Below are 20,890 nucleotides of genomic sequence, written 5' to 3'. Positions count from 1 at the left end.
ACGTTTCCTTTGCAACTATGTTGGACGAGTAGTATGAAGCTGCGGCTTGGAGTATTGCATCTCCATACTATGTCATGTATTCCCTGTGAATCTGGTGATGTGTTTTTCCTTTGCAACTATGTATGTTGGACGAGTAGTATGAAGCTGCGGCTTGGAGTATTGCATCTCCATACTATGTCATGTATTCCCTGTGAATCTGGTGATGTGTTTTTCCTTTGCAACTACGTTGGACGAGTAGTATGAAGCTGCGGCTTGGAGTATTGCATCTCCATACTATGTCATGTATTCCCTGTGAATCTGGTGATGTGTTTTTCCTTTGCAACTACGTTGGACGAGTAGTATGAAGCTGCGGCTTGGAGTATTGCATCTTCATACTATGTCATGTATTCCCTGTGAATCTGGTGATGTGTTTTTCCTTTGCAACTATGTATGTTGGACAAGTAGTATGAAGCTGCGGCTTGGAGTATTGCATCTCCATACTATGTCATGTATTCCCTGTGAATCTGGTGATGTGTTTTTCCTTTGCAACTTTGGGTTTAAAGCAATACATTTTGGCTCATTATGAAAATAAATTGTGTGGTTAAACTCACAAGTCAAGCCAGTCATTCATGAAGATTCAGTTTGTCCCTCTGTGCCAACCATGCATGAGGCAGGTCGCACTAACCCTAATCAGGGATAGGATGTGATTAACAAATTAGTGATTTCTTACTCGCATGAGAGAGGGATAAGAGGAGAGGGAGAGAGAAAGGGAGAGAAGAGTAGAGAGGACGTGTTTAAGAGGAGTGGAGTAGAGATGGGACAAGGGAGGGAGGGAGGGAGGGAGGGAGGGAGGGAGGGAGGGAGGGAGGGAGGGAGGGAGGGGAAAATAAGTGAGAGAGAGATGGAGAGGAGGGAGAGGTGTGGAGAGAGAGAGAGAGGGAGCTCTGGCTGTGAGACTTTGTTACTGTATAATAGATGCTTAGAAATACCCAGGATGGACATCATCATCGTCACCGTGACATGACATCACACAAGATCCCCAGGGCCTGGAGAGATAATCCCTGATAATCTGAGAAATACAGAGGCTTTGTCCCAAAGGACACTATATAGAGAATAGGGTGCCACTGGATCCTGGACAAAAGTAGCGCACTACAGCCCTATAGGCCCTGGTCAAGAGTAGTGCACTACATAGGGAAGAGGGTGCCATTGCAGACGCAGACGGTGTCACACTTCCCCCACAAATAAAGCCCACAGGTCCAGAACAAATATGATGTTAATGACGGTTGAGAGACATGGCAGTAGAAATAGAAATCTAGATCAGCTCAGGGAAGATCTTTTCTACTCTTCTAACATTCTATCCCCTTCAACAGACTTAGACCAATCAGGAGTTGATATTGACCTAATGATATTGACCTACACCAATCAGGAGTTCATATTGACCTAACGATATTGACCTAATGACCTAATGATATTGACCTAATGCAACGGCAGCCTAGAACAGTGTTTTTCAATGTGGTTGTTTACCATTACTATCATTACTATCATTACTATCATTACTATCATTTCTACCATTACCATCATTATTATCATTACTATCATTACCATTACTATTACTATCCTTTTCTCCTTGAGGGACCACTTCCATAAAAACAGATCAGATCAACAATATATTACAGAGCTTTTGTGGGTTCAGGAATGAGAGCTGGAGAAACCTTAGCCTAAAGCATTGGTGGAAAATGGCCCTGTTTCAATCAATCCTCAATGCTTTTTCATCAAATGAATGTTTTGGATAAACCTGTCATAGCTATTTCCTGGATAAATGTGATCCATTAACAGCTGAGACAATACAGGTTGTGGATTCATTTGAAATGAAACGACTACAGACATCAACGGTACGGTCCATTTGAGACAGATTGAAAGTTCATCAGAAAGTTTGTGAGGGAATCATTTGAGTCCGTTGTCCCCAGTCCGTTAGGTCTCTTTTACAATCCTCCATGGGACAGTCGCACTCCGCCTCTGGTTGTGTTATCGTCCCTCTACGGTTCGTTAGCGTTGCCGGTGGCGTCCTAGAGAGACCTGCCCCGCTGTCCCCTCTCCCTCTAACCGGGTCCAGCTCACAGTCACACAGCGGCTCCTCTACAGCTCCTCTACGGTCTGTTAACGGTGTCGGTAGCTCCCTCCCTCTAACCGGGTCGCGGATTACACCAGATGTGACACTACCTCTACCGGCGCCACAGCCTGTATCGTAAGACACGCCCATCTCCGTTGTGAAGAGCGAGTTCTTCTTCTCCTTCCCGGTGGCGTCGTTGCTCGCCAAGACAACGCTCTCCACGCGCGTGGCGCTCGTCGTCCAGCCGCCGAAGCACCCGTTGTCCCCACGGCAACCCAGCAAGCGGAGGAACGCCTCGCGGAACTCAGTGTTGAAGGCGTAGATAACGGGGTTCAAGGAAGAGTTGCTCCAACCGAACCACACGAAGACGTCGAAGGTGGTTTCACTGACACAGTACAGGTGGGAGGATTGGGAGGAGGGGTCTGACACAGTTCTAGAGGCTGTACCTGGACCTGTGTGTGGGGGAACATGAGCATGAGAGTTAGACAGGGATCACAGTACAGGTGGGATGATTGGGAGGAGGGGTCTGACACAGTTCTAGAGGCTGTACCTGGACCTGTGTGTGGGGGAACATGGGCATGAGAGTTAGACAAGGATCGCGTTTCTAAGGGGTCCTGCTCTCAGATCAGTGATATTTCATAAAGAGTTGTGTAGTGTTCTGGCGCTTTAACCAAGAGTTCAAATATTGTCTGGACAGGAATGTAAAACTGCAATGTAAACTTCTTTTAACTGAAGTGTTAAAAGGTTAAAGTTCAGGAAGGTTGTTGTGCTCGGACCAAAGGGGCTCCGAAACACGTCATCGATAAAAACTATTGAGGGGAATTATGTTGCCGACCTAAACGTTCTTTCAAGGTCACAACTAATAATACCTTGACGTATTTGAGTTGAAAGTTCATAGTAGTGCTACCTGGGCAGAAGGGCATGGCACAGTTGAGGATGAAGAAGGGAATAGGGTGCCATAGGGTCCTGGTCTAAAGTAGTGCACTATATAGGAAATAGGGTGCCTAATAATACCTTGACGTATTTGAGTTGAAAGGTCATCGTAGTCCTACCTGGGCAGAAGGGCATGGCACAGTTGAGGATGAAGAAGGGGGACCAGCAGAAGACGAAGACCCCCATGATGACAGACAGAGTCTTCAGAACCTTGGTTTCCTTCCTAATGGAGTACCTCAGGGCCCGGTGTTGGGGAGGAAGATCAGGGTGACGATGATGATGTTTCGGGGTCGTTTGGTGAAAGATGGAGCAACGGTGTTTAGAACGAAGAGGAGGATGACGATGGTGGAAAGCGTGCACGTGCCCATCTGCATCCACATCCACGTGTGGGTCCGAGCGGCAGTTCTGTGCGTGTTCTGCTGCTCGCTCCAGGGAGGATATCCTGCGTATCTGGACCTGGGCGATCCGGTAGATCCGTGTGTAGGTGACCACCATGATCGCCACGGGGATGTAGAAACTGATCAGCGAGGAGGAGATGGCGTAGGTCCGACTCAGACTTGAGTCACAGTTCCAGCCGTTCACCTCCTCCGAGGCCCTGCGGAGTTGATACACCCCACTGACGTTAAACCAGGTAACGTCCCGGTTAAATTCGTCACCGCTCCCGGTGTTTCCGGTAATCGCAGCCCGGTGCCAGTGGAGTTGAACGGGCACAAATGATATCACTACGGAGACCGTCCAGGTTACGCCGACCATGACGAAGGCCACGCGGCGGTTCATTCTCCTCTCGTAACGGAACGGGCTGGATATCGCCCAGTAGCGGTCCACACTGATCATGCACAAATTCAAGATGGACGCCGTGGAACACATGATGTCGCTCGCCACCCAGGTGTCACAGAACGCACCGAAGGGCCAGAACCCCGCCACCTCTGCCGCCGCCTTGAAGAGAGAGAGAGAGAGAGAGAGAGAGAGAGAGAGAGAGACAGAGAAAGAGAGAGCAAGAGAGAAAGACAGAGAGAAAGAGAAAGCGTTTATTTTTAGTGTCCACAATAATATGACAAAACAAATTACAGAACGAAATGGGTCAATGACAATTTTGAGACACTGAAATCCGTTTTCTAGGCAGTCAAATCAATCCATTTTCAATCAATGAAATATAATCCATCGATTATAAGACGTTACCTTCCACGGCATCACGAGCAGCGCCACGAGGAGGTCCGACAGCGCCAGGGACACGATGAAGATGTTGGTGACTTTGGCGCGCAGGTGCCGGTACCGCAGAACCGCCGCGCACACCGTGAAGTTACCCAGTAACGTCCAGAGGATGAGCAGTGAGAGGACGCAGCCGACGAGCGCGCGAGTGGCGGGTAAATCCGCGTGTGGCTCGGGCAGATGAGGCTCGCTCTGGTTCTCTGCCAGGCGCTGGCTGGCGTTATGCATGGTCCCTTCCACCGTCAGACGGTCAGCGGTGGGAACAATGTGTCAATCAAACACACTGAGAAAAAGAGACTCCATATCGTATCCCGCTGTTCCCATTAATGTGAGAGAAGAAGAAATAGTCCTCCGTTGGTGTATTTTAATTTTTATTAATCCAATATTTATTTCTCCACTCTTTCCATTATATCTCTCTCTCCCTGTCTATCCCTCTCGGTTCCAATCTCTCACTCCGTCTGTGCTGTAAACCTGTAAATGTAAACCGGTATCTGTGTCACTCAAACCGCGATGTGCGGCTGGGCTGTTTCTTCCTCGAGCTGAATGAGAAACTATCTGTGATTCTCTCTATCTGTCTCTCTCTCTCTGTCTCTCTCTCTCTCTCTCTCTCTCTCTCTCTCTCTCTCTCTCTCTCTCTGTCTCTCTCTGTCTCTCTCTCTCTCTCTCTCTCTCTCTCTCTCTCTCTCTCTCTCTTCTGTGTTTTGCTTTTAGAAACCACGTGCACCAACAGCTGGAGATAATCGCTTTTACAGAACCAACAGAACGCATGAGGACAGAGAGAGAGACAGACAGGCAGGCAGGCAAATAGTGTGCTATGCATTGCTTCTTAAAATTTTTAATTTACATATTAAGTATCCATAACAACGTATTAGTAGCATATAAACCTAATTTACATTTCATGTTTGTACATTTATAAATGTTGTGGCCAAGACATCCAGTAAATCCATTTGTTCATAATTTAGAGATTGACACCAGGCTGCACTATCTATTTCTAAATTCAAAGATTAGGATTATTGTAATTTCCCATAGGCCTTTAAACCACAGTCCAGAGTGCATGATGTTATTGTGCAGAAATAAATCATAAGCCTAGTCGGACGTGGTTGTTCTAGCTCTACTGTCTGCTGTCATGGAGAAGGGGCACTGTCCATGGTGCTGAATCCACCTAGTCGTACGTGGTTGTTCTAGCTCTACTGTCTACTGTCATGGAGAAGGGGCTCTGTCCATGGTGCTGAATCCACCTAGTCAGGACGTGGTTGTTCTAGCTCTACTGTCTGCTGTCATGGAGAAGGGGCACTGTCCATGGTGCTGAATCCACCTAGTCGGGCGTGGTTGTTCTAGCTCTCCTGTCTGCTGTCATGGAGAAGTGGCTCTGTCCATGGTGCTGAATCCACCTAGTCGGACGTGGTTGTTCTAGCTCTACTGTCTGCTGTGAATATCATCTGTTACTAGCAAATTATTGATTTCATGACCCTTTTTTCTTAAGCTACATGTGTTAACGTGTACTTGCTTTACTGGGAAGCCCACCTCTTTAAGGAATACCTAGGATAGGATAAAGTAATCCTTCTCACCCCCCTTAAAAGATTTAGATGCACTATTGTAAAGTGGCTGTTCCACTAGATGTCATAAGGTGAACGCACCAATTTGTAAGTCGCTCTGGATAAGAGCGTCTGCTAAATGACTTAAATGTAAATGTAAATGTACTGTCTGCTGTCATGGAGAAGGGGCACTGTCCATGGTGCTGAATCCACTGTCACTGAAACCTCCACCACTCGGAACAATATAAACACTGTCCATGGTGCTGAATCCACTGTCACTGAAACCTCCACCACTCTGAACAATATAAACACTGTCCATGGTGCTGAATCCACTGTCACTGAAACCTCCACCACTCAGAACAATATAAACACTGTCCATGGTGCTGAATCCACTGTCACTGAAACCTCCACCACTCGGAACAATATAAACACTGTCCATGGTGCTGAATCCACTGTTACTGAAACCTCCACCACTAGGAACAACATAAACACTGTCCATGGTGCTGAATCCACTGTTACTGAAACCTCCACCACTCGGAACAATATAAACACTGTCCATGGTGCTGAATCCACTGTTACTGAAACCTCCACCACTCGGAACAATATAAACACTGTCCATGGTGCTGAATCCACTGTCACTGAAACCTCCACCACTCGGAACAATATAAACACTGTCCATGGTGCTGAATCCACTGTTACTGAAACCTCCACCACTAGGAACAACATAAACACTGTCCATGGTGCTGAATCCACTGTTACTGAAACCTCCACCACTAGGAACAACATAAACACTGTCCATGGTGCTGAATCCACTGTTACTGAAACCTCCACCACTCGGAACAATATAAACACTGTCCATGGTGCTGAATCCACTGTCACTGAAACCTCCACCACTCGGAACAATATAAACACTGTCCATGGTGCTGAATCCACTGTCACTGAAACCTCCACCACTCGGAACAATATAAACACTGTCCATGGTGCTGAATCCACTGTCACTGAAACCTCCACCACTCGGAACAATATAAACACTGTCCATGGTGCTGAATCCACTGTCACTGAAACCTCCACCACTCGGAACAACATAAACACTGTCCATGGTGCTGAATCCACTGTTACTGAAACCTCCACCACTCGGAACAATATAAACACTGTCCATGGTGCTGAATCCACTGTCACTGAAACCTCCACCACTCGGAACAACATAAACACTGTCCATGGTGCTGAATCCACTGTTACTGAAACCTCCACCACTCGGAACAATATAAACACTGTCCATGGTGCTGAATCCACTGTTACTGAAACCTCATTTTCCATATGTAGAAAAAAAAGAAGCGTATTTCTCTTACATGTTATGCATAAATTTCAATACATCCCTGTTGGTGAACATTTCTCCTTTGCCAAGATAATCCACCCACCTGATAGATGGCCAAGATAATCCACCCACCTGATAGATGGCCAAGATAATCCACCCACTTGATAGATGGCCAAGATAATCCACCCATCTGATAGATGGCCAAGATAAATCACCCACCTGATAGATGGCCAAGATAATAAACCCACCTGATAGATGGCCAAGATAATCCACCCACCTGATAGATGGCCAAGATAATCCACCCACCTGATAGATGGCCAAGATAATCCACCCATCTGATAGATGGCCAAGATAATCCACCCACCTGATAGATGGCCAAGATAATCCACCCACCTGATAGATATCACGAAGCTGATTAAACAGAATGGTCATTACACAGGTGCACCTTGTGCTGGGGACAATAGAAAGCTACTGTAAAATGTGCCGTTTTGTCACAACACAATGCCACAGATGTCTCAAGTTCTAAGGGAGTGTGGAATTGGCATGCTGACTGCATGAATGTTCACCAGAGCTGTTGCCAGAGAATGGAATGTTATTTTTAACCTGAGGGATTGTGGGTGGGCCTGAGGGTGGGCCTGGCTGCTAAGTAGGTGGGCCTGGGGGTGGGCCTGGCTGCTAAGTGGGTGGGCCTGGCTGCTAAGTGGGTGGGCCTAGCTGCTAAGTAGGTGGGCCTGGGGGTGGCCCTGGCTGCTAGTAGGTGGGCCTGGGGGTGGGCCTGGCTGCTATGTGAGTGGGCCTGGGGGTGGGCCTGGCTGCTAAGTGGGTGGGCCTGGGGGTGGGCCTGGCTGCTAAGTGGGTGGGCCTGGGGGTGGGCCTGGCTGCTAAGTGGGTGGGCCTCTGCCCTCCAAAGCCCACCCATGGGGACACCCCTGTCCAGTCATGTGAAATCCATAGATTAGAGCCTAAGAAATGTATTTAAATTGACTGATTTCCTTATATCATCTGTTACTCAGTAAAATCATTGAATTTGTTGCATGTTGCGTTTATATGTTTTGATCTGTGTGTAAAGAGTATCGAACTCGCTGAACTAATCAGTTGGTCTATAGTACTATGGCCACAGCCAGTTGTTTTAATGCGCTTCGAAATTCATCTCAGAGTCAATCAGTCAGCCAGCCAGTCAGTCAATCAGTCAGTCAGCCAGCCAGCCAGCTAGCCAGCCATTCACTCAGTCAGTCAGCAAGTCAGTCAGTCAGTGAGTACGGCAGTCAGCCAGTCAGTCAGTCAGCCAGTCAGTCAGTCAGCCAGTTAGTCAGTCAGTCAGTCAGCCAGCCATTCACTCAGTCAGCTAGTCAGCCAGTCAGTCAGTCAGTCAGCCAGTCAGTGAGTACGTCAGTCAGACAGTCAGTCAGACAGTCAGTCAGTCAGTCAGTGAGTACGTCAGTCAGCCAGTCAGTCAGCCAGTCAGTCAGCCAGCCAGTTAGTCAGTCAGTCAGTCAGCCAGCCAGTTAGTCAGTCAGTCAGTCAGTCAGTCAGCCAGCCATTCACTCAGTCAGCCAGTCAGCCAGTCAGTCAGTCAGCCAGTCAGTGAGTACGTCAGTCAGACAGTCAGTCAGTCAGCCAGTCAGTCAGTCAGCGAGTACGTCAGTCAGACAGTCAGTCAGCCAGCCAGTCAGCCAGTCAGCCAGTCAGCCAGTCAGTCAGCCAGTCAGCCAGTCAGTCAGCCAGCCAGCCAGTCAGTCAGCCAGTCAGCCACACAGACAGCCAGTCAGCCAGCCAGTCAGTCAGTCAGCCAGTCAGCGACTTATTTTCTGTTTGTCTCCGCGGTAACAGAGGAGCTCCAGCGGATCCGTTGAAGAGACCAACGCAGACTAGCCGTTTCCCTCACGTAAGCGTTTAAAGCTGTGCCAGTTCGCAGTCACATGTTAGCAGAATTAAAGAACTCCCACCCCTCCTGTTCGCCCCATCTGTCCCGATCCCTGAGAGAGAGGGGGAGGGAGGGAGGGAGAGGGGGAGGGAGGGAGAGGGAGGGAAAGGGGGAGGGAGGGAAAGAGCGCTAGATATTGAGAGAGAGCGCTAGAGAGGCAGTCAGAGGGGAATTAGAGAAAGAGAGAGAGGCAGAGAGAGAGTGAGGCAGAGAGAGAGAGAGAGAGAGTGACAGAGAGAGAGGAGAGAGGAGAGAGAGAGAGAGAGAGAGAGAGAGGGGAAGTAGAGAGAGAGAGAGAGGGGAAGTAGAGAGAGAGAGAGAGGGGAAGTAGAGAGAAAGAGAGAGAGAGAGAGTGACAGAGAGAGAGGCAGAGAGAAAGTGAGGCAGAGAGAGAGAGGGGCAGAGAGAGGGGAAGTAGAGCGAGAGAGAGAGGCAGAGAGAGAGAGAGAGAGAGAGAGGCAGAGCGAGGGGAAGTAGAGAGAGAGAGAGAGAGAGAGAGAGGGAAGAGAGAGAGAGAGAGAGGGGCAGAGAGAGGGGAAGTAGAGCGAGAGAGAGAGGCAGAGAGAGAGAGAGAGAGAGAGAGAGAGGCAGAGCGAGGGGAAGTAGAGAGAGAGAGAGAGAGGGAGAGAGAGAGAGAGAGGCAGAGCGAGGGGAAGTAGAGAGAGAGAGAGAGAGAGAGAGAGAGAGAGGGGAAGTAGAGAGAGAGAGAGAGAGATAGAGAGAGAGAGAGAGGGAAGTAGAGAGAGAAGGGGGCGGGTCATATGACTCCTAGAATGATTACATAATGTTCTTTCCTCTCTATGGTGTTGTTATATATCCATCCATCCGATGATTTGATTGAAGTGACTGTTCTGTGTGTGACAACCAGTCTTTATCACAAGATTTGAATAATCATATTTGGTTTTATTATTAACGTCATTATCTGTAAAAATATGTTGTGTTGATTACAGAAATGAGTACAGACAGGTGCAGTACAACGGTTTAAAGGAAGTGACATATTAAAACAACTCACTGTTTGACTTCCAGTAAAGTCCATGAACAGACGTCATTATGACAAGAATTCCAAGCAGTGATATAAAAATGGCCCAAATCTTATCTAAACATGTCAGCTATCAGTCGATCAAAGGCCTGTTGGCTGGATTATACCGGATTATTATTTAGGAACACTGATTTAATCTGTATCAAGTTAGAGAGAGAGAGAGAGAGAGAGAGTTGCAGAGTGTTTGAGAAAGTGTTTGAGAGAGAGAGAGAGAAAGAGAAAGAGAGGAGGGGTGAGATAGTGATGAGGGAGAGAGAAAAAGAGAGAGGGGGGAGAGAGAGAAAGAGAGAGAGAGAGAGAAAGAGGAGGGGAATGGGGAAAGGGAGAGAGAAAGGGGCAGAGAGAGAAAGAGAGAGAGAGTGGGGGATAGAGAGAGAGTAGAGAGGGATGGAGAGAGTGGGGGGAAGGGGGAGAGCAAGAGAGAGGGGGGTAGAGAGAGAAGAAATGGATAGAGAGAGGGGGAGAGGGGGAAGAGCGAGAGGGGGAGAATAGCCCCAGGTGTAAAATAGTATATAATGGTTACCTCTCAGAAAGTATGGAGCTGTTAAGAGGACTAGAACAAGGCTGACCATTATCTCTGTATCGGTTTATTATGGCCATTCTAATGAAAACTATTGAAATGAAAACTATTCTAATTATATCCAACAGGAACATCCATTTAAATGATTATTCCAAATGATTGCCAGATGGGGAATACAACAATCTCAGCTCGGTAGATTTCGATGAGAAGAGACAGAATCACTAAATAATTTATTCTGGCGTTGCCTCCGTGTAGCTTGTTACTGGTCACAGGTTCAGTAATGGTTAAAAACATCACAACACTCACTTCAAATGAAAGCTACCAATGGCAGTGTTGGGCGATCTGGAACGACATAGTCAGTCAACAAATAATATAATAATACTGGTAGGAAATGTGTTCATCTTTAGCTCACAATCTGTGGATAATATATGATTAGAAAGGTAAACAAATTCATTTAAAACATCACAGAACAGTTTGTAAAATATATGGAAACCAAACGAGGTCTGTGGTGATAGGTGGGATGGGCTGAGAGGTTGAGGGGTGGTCTGTGGTGATAGGTGGGATGGGCTGAGAGGTTGAGGGGTGGTCTGTGGTGATAGGTGGGATGGGCTGAGAGGTTGAGGGTGGTCTGTGGTGATAGGTGGGATGGGCTGAGAGGTTGAGGGGTGGTCTGTGGTGATAGGTGGGATGGGCTGAGAGGTTGAGGGGTGGTCTGTGGTGATAGGTGGGATGGGCTGAGAGGTTGAGGGGTGGTCTGTGGTGATAGGTGGGATGGGCTGAGAGGTTGAGGGGTGGTCTGTGGTGATAGGTGGGATGGGCTGAGAGGTTGAGGGGTGGTCTGTGATGATAGGTGGGATGGGCTGAGAGGTTGAGGGTGGTCTGTGATGATAGGTGGGATGGGTTGAGAGGTTGAGGGGTGGTCTGTGATGATAGGTGGGATGGGTTGAGAGGTTGAGGGGTGGTCTGTGATGATAGGTGGGATGGGCTGAGAGGTTGAGGGGTGGTCTGTGATGATAGGTGGGATGGGCTGAGAGGTTGAGGGGTGGTCTGTGATGATAGGTGGGATGGGTTGAGAGGTTGAGGGGTGGTCTGTGATGATAGGTGGGATGGGCTGAGAGGTTGAGGGGTGGTCTGTGATGATAGGTGGAATGGGCTGAGAGGTTGAGGGGTGGTCTGTGATGATAGGTGGGATGGGCTGAGAGGTTGAGGGGTGGTCTGTGATGATAGGTGGGATGGGTTGAGAGGTGGTCTGTGATGATAGGTGGGATGGGCTGAGAGGTTGAGGGGTGGTCTGTGATGATAGGTGGGATGGGTTGAGAGGTTGAGGGGTAGTCTGTGATGATAGGTGGGATGGGCTGAGAGTGGCTGAGGGGTGGTCTGTGGTGATAGGTGGGATGGTTTGAGAGGTTGAGGGGTGGTCTGTGATGATAGGTGGGATGGGCTGAGAGGTTGAGGGGTGGTCTGTGGTGATAGGTGGGATGGGCTGAGAGGTTGAGGGGTGGTCTGTGGTGATAGGTGGGATGGGCTGAAGGGTTGAGGGGTGGTCTGTGGTGATAGGTGGGATGGGCTGAGGGGCAGGATTAAAGAGCTGAGGTCTGTGGTGATAGGTGGGATGGGCTGAGGGGCAGGATTAAAGAGCTGAGGTCTGTGGTGATAGGTGGGATGGGTTGAGGGGCGGGATTAAAGATCTGAAGTCTGTGGTGATAGGTGGGATGGGCTGAGGGGCGGGATTAAAGAGCTGAGGTCTGTGGTGATAGGTGGGATGGGCTGAGGGGTGGGATTAAAGAGATGAGGTCTGTGGTGATAGGTGGGATGGGCTGAGGGGCAGGATTAAAGAGCTGAGGTCTGTGGTGATAGGTGGGATGGGCTGAGGGGCGGGATTAAAGAGCTGAGGTCTGTGGTGATAGGTGGGATGGGCTGAGGGGTGGGATTAAAGAGTCTGAGGTCTGTGGTGATAGGTGGGATGGGCTGAGGGGCTGTGGTGATAGGTGGGATGGGGGATTAAAGAGCTGAGGTCTGTGGTGATAGGTGGGATGGGTTGAGGGGCAGGATTAAAGAGCTGAGGTCTGTGGTGATAGGTGGGATGGGTTGAGGGGCAGGATTAAAGAGCTGAGGTCTGTGGTGATAGGTGGGATGGGTTGAGGGGCGGGATTAAAGAGCTGAGGTCTGTGGTGATAGGTGGGATGGGCTGAGGGGCGGGATTAAAGAGCTGAGGTCTGTGGTGATAGGTGGGATGGGCTGAGGGGCGGGATTAAAGAGCTGAGGTCTGTGGTGATAGGTGGGATGGGTTGAGGGGCGGGATTAAAGAGCTGAGGTCTGTGGTGATAGGTGGGATGGGTTGAGGGGCAGGATTAAAGAGCTGAGGTCTGTGGTGATAGGTGGGATGGGTTGAGGGGCAGGATTAAAGAGCTGAGGTCTGTGGTGATAGGTGGGATGGGTTGAGGGGCAGGATTAAAGAGCTGAGGTCTGTGGTGATAGGTGGGATGGGTTGAGGGGCGGGATTAAAGAGCTGAGGTCTGTGGTGATAGGTGGGATGGGTTGAGGGGCGGGATTAAAGAGCTGAGGTCTGTGGTGATAGGTGGGATGGGTTGAGGGGCGGGATTAAAGAGCTGAGGTCTGTGGTGATAGGTGGGATGGGTTGAGGGGCAGGATTAAAGAGCTGAGGTCTGTGGTGATAGGTGGGATGGGTTGAGGGGCAGGATTAAAGAGCTGAGGTCTGTGGTGATAGGTGGGATGGGTTGAGGGGCAGGATTAAAGAGCTGAGGTCTGTGGTGATAGGTGGGATGGGTTGAGGGGCAGGATTAAAGAGCTGAGGTCTGTGGTGGTGAGGTGGGATGGGTTGAGGGGCAGGATTAAAGAGCTGAGGTCTGTGGTGATAGGTGGGATGGGTTGAGGGGCAGGATTAAAGAGCTGAGGTCTGTGGTGATAGGTGGGATGGGCTGAGGGGCGGGATTAAAGAGCTGAGGTCTGTGGTGATAGGTGGGATGGGCTGAGGGGCAGGATTAAAGAGCTGAGGTCTGTGGTGATAGGTGGGATGGGTTGAGGGGCAGGATTAAAGAGCTGAGGTCTGTGGTGATAGGTGGGATGGGTTGAGGGGCAGGATTAAAGAGCTGAGGTCTGTGGTGATAGGTGGGATGGGCTGAGGGGCGGGATTAAAAAACTGATGTTCAGTCATGTATTATTGTTATGTGATTCGCTGTCTGTGAAATGTGTCTGTGAAATGTGTCTGTGAAATGTGTCTGTGAAATGTGTCTGTGAAATGTGTCTGTGAAATGTGTCTGTGAAATGTGTCTGTGAAATGTGTCTGTGAAATGTGTCTGTGAAATGTGTCTGTGAAATGTATGTATAAGTAGCAGAAAAGCTGTAAAAAAAAACTAGAAATATATGTGTCCTCTGAAGAGGACGGGTCACTGGGTAGATATATGTGTCCTCTGAAGAGGATGGGTCACTGGGTAGATATATGTGTCCTCTGAAGAGGACGGGTCACTGGGTAGATATATGTGTCCTCTGAAGAGGACGGGTCACTGGGTAGATATATGTGTCCTCTGAAGAGGATGGGTCACTGGGTAGATATATGTGTCCTCTGAAGAGGATGGGTCACTGGGTAGATATATGTGTCCTCTGAAGAGGATGGGTCACTGGGTAGATATATGTGTCCTCTGAAGAGGACGGGTCACTGGGTAGATATATGTGTCCTCTGAAGAGGATGGGTCACTGGGTAGATATATGTGTCCTCTGAAAGATGGGATGGGTGATATGGGTATGTGTCCTCTGAAGAGGACGGGTCACTGGGTAGATATATGTGTCCTCTGAAGAGGATGGGTGGTGGACGGGTCACTGGGTAGATATATGTGTCCTCTGAAGAGGACGGGTGGTGGACGGGTCACTGGGTCGACAACAATGATTTCATCACAAGTTATTCAATCACTAGGAACTACTTTAGTCACTAGTTATTCAATCACTAGGAACTACTTTAGTCACTAGTTATTCAATCACTAGGAACTACTTTAGTCACTAGTTATTCAATCACTAGGAACTACTTTAGTCACTAGTTATTCAATCACTAGGAACTACTTTAGTCACTAGTTATTCAATCACTAGGAACTACTTTAGTCACTAGTTATTCAATCACTAGGAACTACTTTAGTCACTAGTTATTCAATCACTAGGAACTACTTTAGTCACTAGTTATTCAATCACTAGGAACTACTTTAGTCACTAGTTATTCAATCACTAGGAACTACTTTAGTCACTAGTTATTCAATCACTAGGAACTACTTTAGTCACTAGTTATTCAATCACTAGGAACTACTTTAGTCAGTAGTTATTCAATCACTAGGAACTACTTTAGTCACTAGTTATTCAATCACTAGGAACTACTTTAGTCACTAGTTATTCAATCACTAGGAACTACTTTAGTCACTAGTTATTCAATCACTAGGAACTACTTTAGTCACTAGTTATTCAATCACTAGGAACTACTTTAGTCACAAGTTATTCAATCACTAGGAACTACTTAGTCACTAGTTATTCAATCACTAGGAACTACTTTAGTCACTAGTTATTCAATCACTAGGAACTACTTTAGTCACTAGTTATTCAATCACTAGGAACTACTTTAGTCACAAGTTATTCAATCACTAGGAACTACTTTAGTCACTAGTTATTCAATCACTAGGAACTACTTTAGTCACTAGTTATTCAATCACTAGGAACTACTTTAGTCACTAGTTATTCAATCACTAGGAACTACTTTAGTCACTAGTTATTCAATCACTAGGAACTACTTTAGTCACTAGTTATTCAATCACTAGGAACTACTTTAGTCACTAGTTATTCAATCACTAGGAACTACTTTAGTCACTAGTTATTCAATCACTAGGAACTACTTTAGTCACTAGTTATTCAATCACTAGGAACTACTTTAGTCACTAGATAGAACATACATATTTCAAGCATCTGCTTCTAAATATAGGCCCTCAGTATTAACACACAGTATTAACACACAGTATTAACACACAGTATTAACACACAGTATTAACACACAGTATTAACACACAGTATTAACACACAGTATTAACACGGCCCAATTACTGACTCAATCTGTTTCCAGTTCATCAAAGTCTCTAGAAAACGAGGTGCCCCACCCTGCCTGTTACACTGAGTGGAACAGTAGAACAAGGGGCCCAGCCTGTTACCCTGAGTGGAACAGGGGAACAAGGGGCCCAACCTGTTACCCTGAGTGGAACAGGGGAACAAGGGGCCCAACCTGTTACACTGAGTGGAACAGTAGAACAAGGGGCCCAACCTGTTACACTGAGTGGAACAGTAGAACAAGGGGCCCAACCTGTTACCCTGAGTGGAACAGTAGAACAAGGGGCCCAACCTGTTACCCTGAGTGGAACAGTAGAACAAGGGGCCCAACCTGTTACACTGAGTGGAACAGTAGAACAAGGGGCCCAACCTGTTACCCTGAGTGGAACAGGGGAACAAGGGGCCCAACCTGTTACCCTGAGTGGAACAGTAGAACAAGGGGCCCAACCTGTTACCCTGAGTGGAACAGGGGAACAAGGGGCCCAACCTGTTACCCTGAGTGGAACAGTAGAACAAGGGGCCCAACCTGTTACACTGAGTGGAACAGGGGAACAAGGGGCCCAACCTGTTACCCTGAGTGGAACAGGGGAACAAGGGGCCCAACCTGTTACGCTGACTGGAACAGGGGAACAAGGGGCCCAACCTGTTACACTGAGTGGAACAGGGGAACAAGGGGCCCAACCTGTTACGCTGACTGGAACAGGGGAACAAGGGGCCCAACCTGTTACACTGAGTGGAACAGGGGAACAAGGGGCCCAACCTGTTACACTGACTGGAACAGGGGAACAAGGGGCCCAACCTGTTACACTGAGTGGAACAAGGGGCCCAACCTGTTATGCTGACTGGAACAGGGGAACAAGGGGCCCAACCTGTTACGCTGACTGGAACAGGGGAACAAGGGGCCCAACCTGTTACGCTGACTGGAACAGGGGAACAAGGGGCCCAACCTGTTACACTGAGTGGAACAGTAGAACAAGGGGCCCAAACTGTTACCCTGAGTGGAACAGGGGAACAAGGGGCCCAACCTGTTACACTGAGTGGAACAGTAGAACAAGGGGCCCAATCTGTTACACTGAGTGGAACAGGGGAACAAGTGGCCTGGCCCAACCTGTTACACTGAGTGGAACAGTAGAACAAGGGGCCCAACCTGTTACACTGAGTGGAGCAGATCAGGGTAAGCTCGGGGGGTTAAGAAGGGTGAGAGGGGTTGAGACAGGGAGAGCAGGTCAGGGGAAGCTCGCGGGGGTTAAGAGGGGTGAGAGGGGTTGAGACAGGGAGAGCAGGTCAGGGGAAGCTCGGGGGGGTTAAGAGGGGTGAGAGGGGTTGAGACAGGGTAAGCTCGGGCGGGTTAAGAGGGGTAGAGGGGTTGAGACAGGGTAAGCTCGGGGGGTTAAGAGGGTGAGAGGGGTTGAGACAGGGAAGCTCGGGGGTTAAGAGGGGTGAGAGGGGTTGAGACAGGGAAGCTCGGGGGGTTAAGAGGGGTGAGAGGGGTTGAACAGGGGAAGCTGTTACACTGGGGGGTTAAGAGGGGTGAGAGGGGTTGAACAGGGAAGCTCGGGGGTTAAGAGGGGTGAGAGGGGTTGAGACAGGGGAACCGGGGGGTTAAGAGGGGTGAGAGGGGTTGAGACTAGAGTGAGAGGGGTTGAGACAGGGGAAGCTGGGCTGGTTAAGAGGGATGAGAGGGGTTGAGACAGGGGAAGCTCACCTGGGTTAAGAGGGGTGAGAGGGGTTGAGACAAGGTAAGCTCAGGGGGGTTAAGAGGGGTGAGAGGGGTTGAGACAGGGTAAGCTCGGGGGGTTAAGAGGGGTGAGAGGGGTTGAGACAGGGAAGCAAGGGGCCCAACCTTAAGACTGAGAGGGGTTGAGACAGGGTAAGCAGGGGGTTAAGAGGGGTGAGAGGGGTTGAGACAGGGTAAGCTCAGGGGGTTAAGAGGGGTGAGAGGGGTTGAGACAGGGTAAGCTCAGGGGGTTAAGAGGGGTGAGAGGGGTTGAGACAGGGTATGAACGGGGGGTTAAGAGGGGTGAGAGGGGTTGGGACAGGGTAAGCCGGGGGGTTAAGAGGGGTGAGAAGGGTTGAGACAGGGTAAGCTCAGGGGGTTAAGAGGGGTGAGAGGGGTTGAGACAGGGTAAGCTCACAGGGTTAAGAGGGGTGAGAGGGGTTGAGACAGGGTGGAGCTCGGGCGGGTTAAGAGGGTTAGAGGGGTTGAGACAGGGAAAGCTCGGGGGTTAAGAGGGTGAACAGGGTTGAACAGGGGAACTCGGGGGGGTTAAGAGGGGTGAGAGGGGTTGAACAGGGGAAGCCTAGGGGGGTTAAGAGGGGTGGAGGGGTTGAGACAGGGGAACCGGGGGGTTAAGAGGGGTGAGAGGGGTTGAACTGGGAACTCTGAGGGGGTTAAGAGGGGTGAGAGGGGTTGAGACAGGGAAGCTCGGGGGTTAAGAGGGTGAGAGGGGTTGAGACTAGAGTGAAGAGGGGTTGAGACAGGGGAAGCCCGGGCTGGTTAAGAGGGATGAGAGGGGTTGAGACAGGGGCCCTCACCTGTTAAGAGGGGTGAGAGGGGTTGAGACAAGGTAAGCCCAGGGGGTTAAGAGGGGTGAGGGGGTTGAGACAGGGGCCCAACCTGTTAAGAGGGGAAGAGGGGTTGAGACAGGGGCCCAAGCTCTGAGGGGAAGAGGGGTGAGAGGGGTTGAGACAGGGTAACAAGGGGGGTTAAGAGGGGTGAGAGGGGTTGAACAGGGTAAGCTCAGGGGGTTAAGACTGGGTGGAAGGGGTTGAGACAGGGTAAGCTCAGGGGGTTAAGAGGGGAGAGGGGTTGAGACAGGGCCCAACCTGTTAAGAGGGGTGAAGGGGTTGGGACAGGGTAAGCCCAACCTGTTAAGAGGGGTGAGAAGGGGAGACAGGGTAAGCTCAGGGGGTTAAGCCCAGTCTGTTACCCGGGGTGAGAGGGGTTGAGACAGGGTAAGCTCAGGGGGTTAAGAGGGGTGAGTTACACTGGGTTGAGACAGGGTAAGCCCAACCTGTTAAGAGGGGAAGGGGTTGAGACAGGGGCCCAACCTGTTAAGAGGGGTGAGAGGGGTTGAGACAGGGGAAGCCCGGGGGGGTTAAGAGGGGGAGAGGGGGGAGACAGGGAAGCCCAACCTGTTAAGAGGGTGAGAGGGGTTGAGACAGGGGAACCTGGGGGTTAAGAGGGGAAGAGGGGGAACAGGGGCCCAATCTGTTAAGAGGGGTGAGAGGGGTTGAAACAGGGGCCCAACCTGTTAAGACTGGGTGGAGGGGTTGAGACTAGAGTGAGAGGGGTTGAGACAGGGGAAGGGGCTGGTTAAGAGGGATGAGAGGGGTTGAGACAGGGAAGCTCAGCGGGTTAAGAGGGGTGAGAGGGGGACAGGGAGACAAGGTCAAGCTCAGGGGGTTAAGAGGGGTGAGAGGGGTTGAGACAGGGAAGCTCGGGGGGTTAAGAGGGGTGAGAGGGGTTGAGACAGGGTCAGGGAAGCTCGGGGGGTTAAGAGGGGTGAGAGGGGTTGAGACAGGGTAAGCTCGGGGGGGTTAAGAGGGGTGAGAGGGGTTGAGACAGGGTAAGCTCGGGGGGGTTACTAGGGGTGAGAGGGGTTGAGACAGGGTAAGCAGGTCAGGAGGGGAATCCAGGACAGAGTAGCAGGATGACATGACATGGGATTGAAGAATCTGTTAAATAAGGTCTGTTTTCTCTAACAAAATGTCAATATTTCCTCCTGCTATGATTTTGAATGTGACTCTCACACTAACGTTAGTACAGGATAAAACCCAGGATCATCTTGGGACAGTTCAGGTCATGCTATTACAAAACAAACTAAGTCAAACGTAAAAATAAAAAAAAAAACATTAAAAAAGTACAAAGCACAGGAGGTTGGTGGCACCTTAACTGGGGAGGAAGGGGCTCGTGGTAAAGGCTGGAGGGGAATCAGTGGAATGGGATCAAATACATCAATCACATGGTTTCCATGGTTTCAGGGTGTTTGATGCCATTCCAACACATGGTTTCCATGGTTTCCGGGTGTTTGATGCCATTCCAACACATGGTTTCCATGGTTTCAGGGTGTTTGATGCCATTCCAACACATGGTTTCCATGGTTTCAGGGTGTTTGATGCCATTCCAACACATGGTTTCCATGGTTTCAGGGTGTTTGATGCCATTCCAACACATGGTTTCCATGGTTTCAGGGTGTTTGATGCCATTCCAACACATGGTTTCCATGGTTTCAGGTTGTTTGATGCCATTCCAACACATGGTTTCCGGGTGTTTGATGCCATTCCAACACATGGTTTCCATGGTTTCCGGGTGTTTGATGCCATTCCAACACATGGTTTCCATGGTTTCAGGGTGTTTGATGCCATTCCATCGGCTCCGTTCTGGACATCATTATGAGCCGTCCTCCCCTCAGCAGCCTCCGCTGTTACAAAGTGAAACCTTAGGTTGAACACTTACATAGTTTATATCTTAGTCAAACCTTACAGAGTCCTACAGTTGGTTGAACCCTTACATAGTAATACATTAGATTAGATCAAACTCACCTTTAGTGGTGAAGGAGGAGATGGTGTACAACATGTTGATTCTGGACCAGAGACTCCAGCTACAGAGGAAGAATCAACATGTTGAGTCTGGACCAGAGACTCCAGCTACAGAGGAATAATCAACATGTTGATTCTGGACCAGAGACTCCAGCTACAGAGGAAGAATCAACATGTTGATTCTGGACCAGAGACTCCAGCTACAGAGGAATAATCAACATGTTGATTCTGGACCAGAGACTCCATCAACAGAGGAAGAGTCAACATGTTGATTCTGGACCAGAGACTCCAGCTACAGAGGAAGAATCAACATGTTGATTCTGGACCAGAGACTCCAGCTACAGAGTAAGAATCAACATGTTGAGTCTGGACCCGAGACTCCAGCTACAGAGGAAGAATCAACATGTTGAGTCTGGACCAGAAACTCCAGCTACAGAGGAAGAATCAACATGTTGATTCTGGACCAGAGACTCCAGCTACAGAGGAATAATCAACATGTTGATTCTGGACCAGAGACTCCAGCTACAGAGGAAGAATCAACATGTTGATTCTGGACCAGAGACTCCATCAACAGAGGAATAATCAACATGTTGATTCTGGACCATAGACTCCAGCTACAGAGGAAGAATCAACATGTTGATTCTGGACCAGAGACTCCAGCTACAGAGGAAGAATCAACATGTTGATTCT

The 20,890-nt window shown here is 49.2% G+C and overlaps 1 protein-coding gene across 1 annotated transcript; it reads right to left on the bottom strand.

The window, feature by feature from the left end:
- Nucleotides 1-895: 895 nt before the first annotated feature.
- Nucleotides 896-4,754, bottom strand: LOC115115322 (D(1) dopamine receptor-like). The gene is made up of 3 exons (XM_065003239.1): nt 4,202-4,754; nt 3,142-3,958; nt 896-2,541 (listed from the first exon to the last, which is right to left on the bottom strand). The coding sequence occupies exons 1-3, from the start codon at nt 4,457-4,459 to the stop codon at nt 1,904-1,906; spliced, it is 1,713 nt and encodes a 570-aa protein (XP_064859311.1). The 5' UTR covers nt 4,460-4,754; the 3' UTR covers nt 896-1,903.
- Nucleotides 4,755-20,890: the final 16,136 nt, after the last annotated feature.

This window comes from Oncorhynchus nerka, linkage group LG18 (genome assembly GCF_034236695.1).
Source record: "Oncorhynchus nerka isolate Pitt River linkage group LG18, Oner_Uvic_2.0, whole genome shotgun sequence".
Taxonomy (NCBI): Eukaryota; Metazoa; Chordata; class Actinopteri; order Salmoniformes; family Salmonidae; genus Oncorhynchus; species Oncorhynchus nerka.
This window is presented reverse-complemented; position numbering and strand designations above follow the sequence as displayed.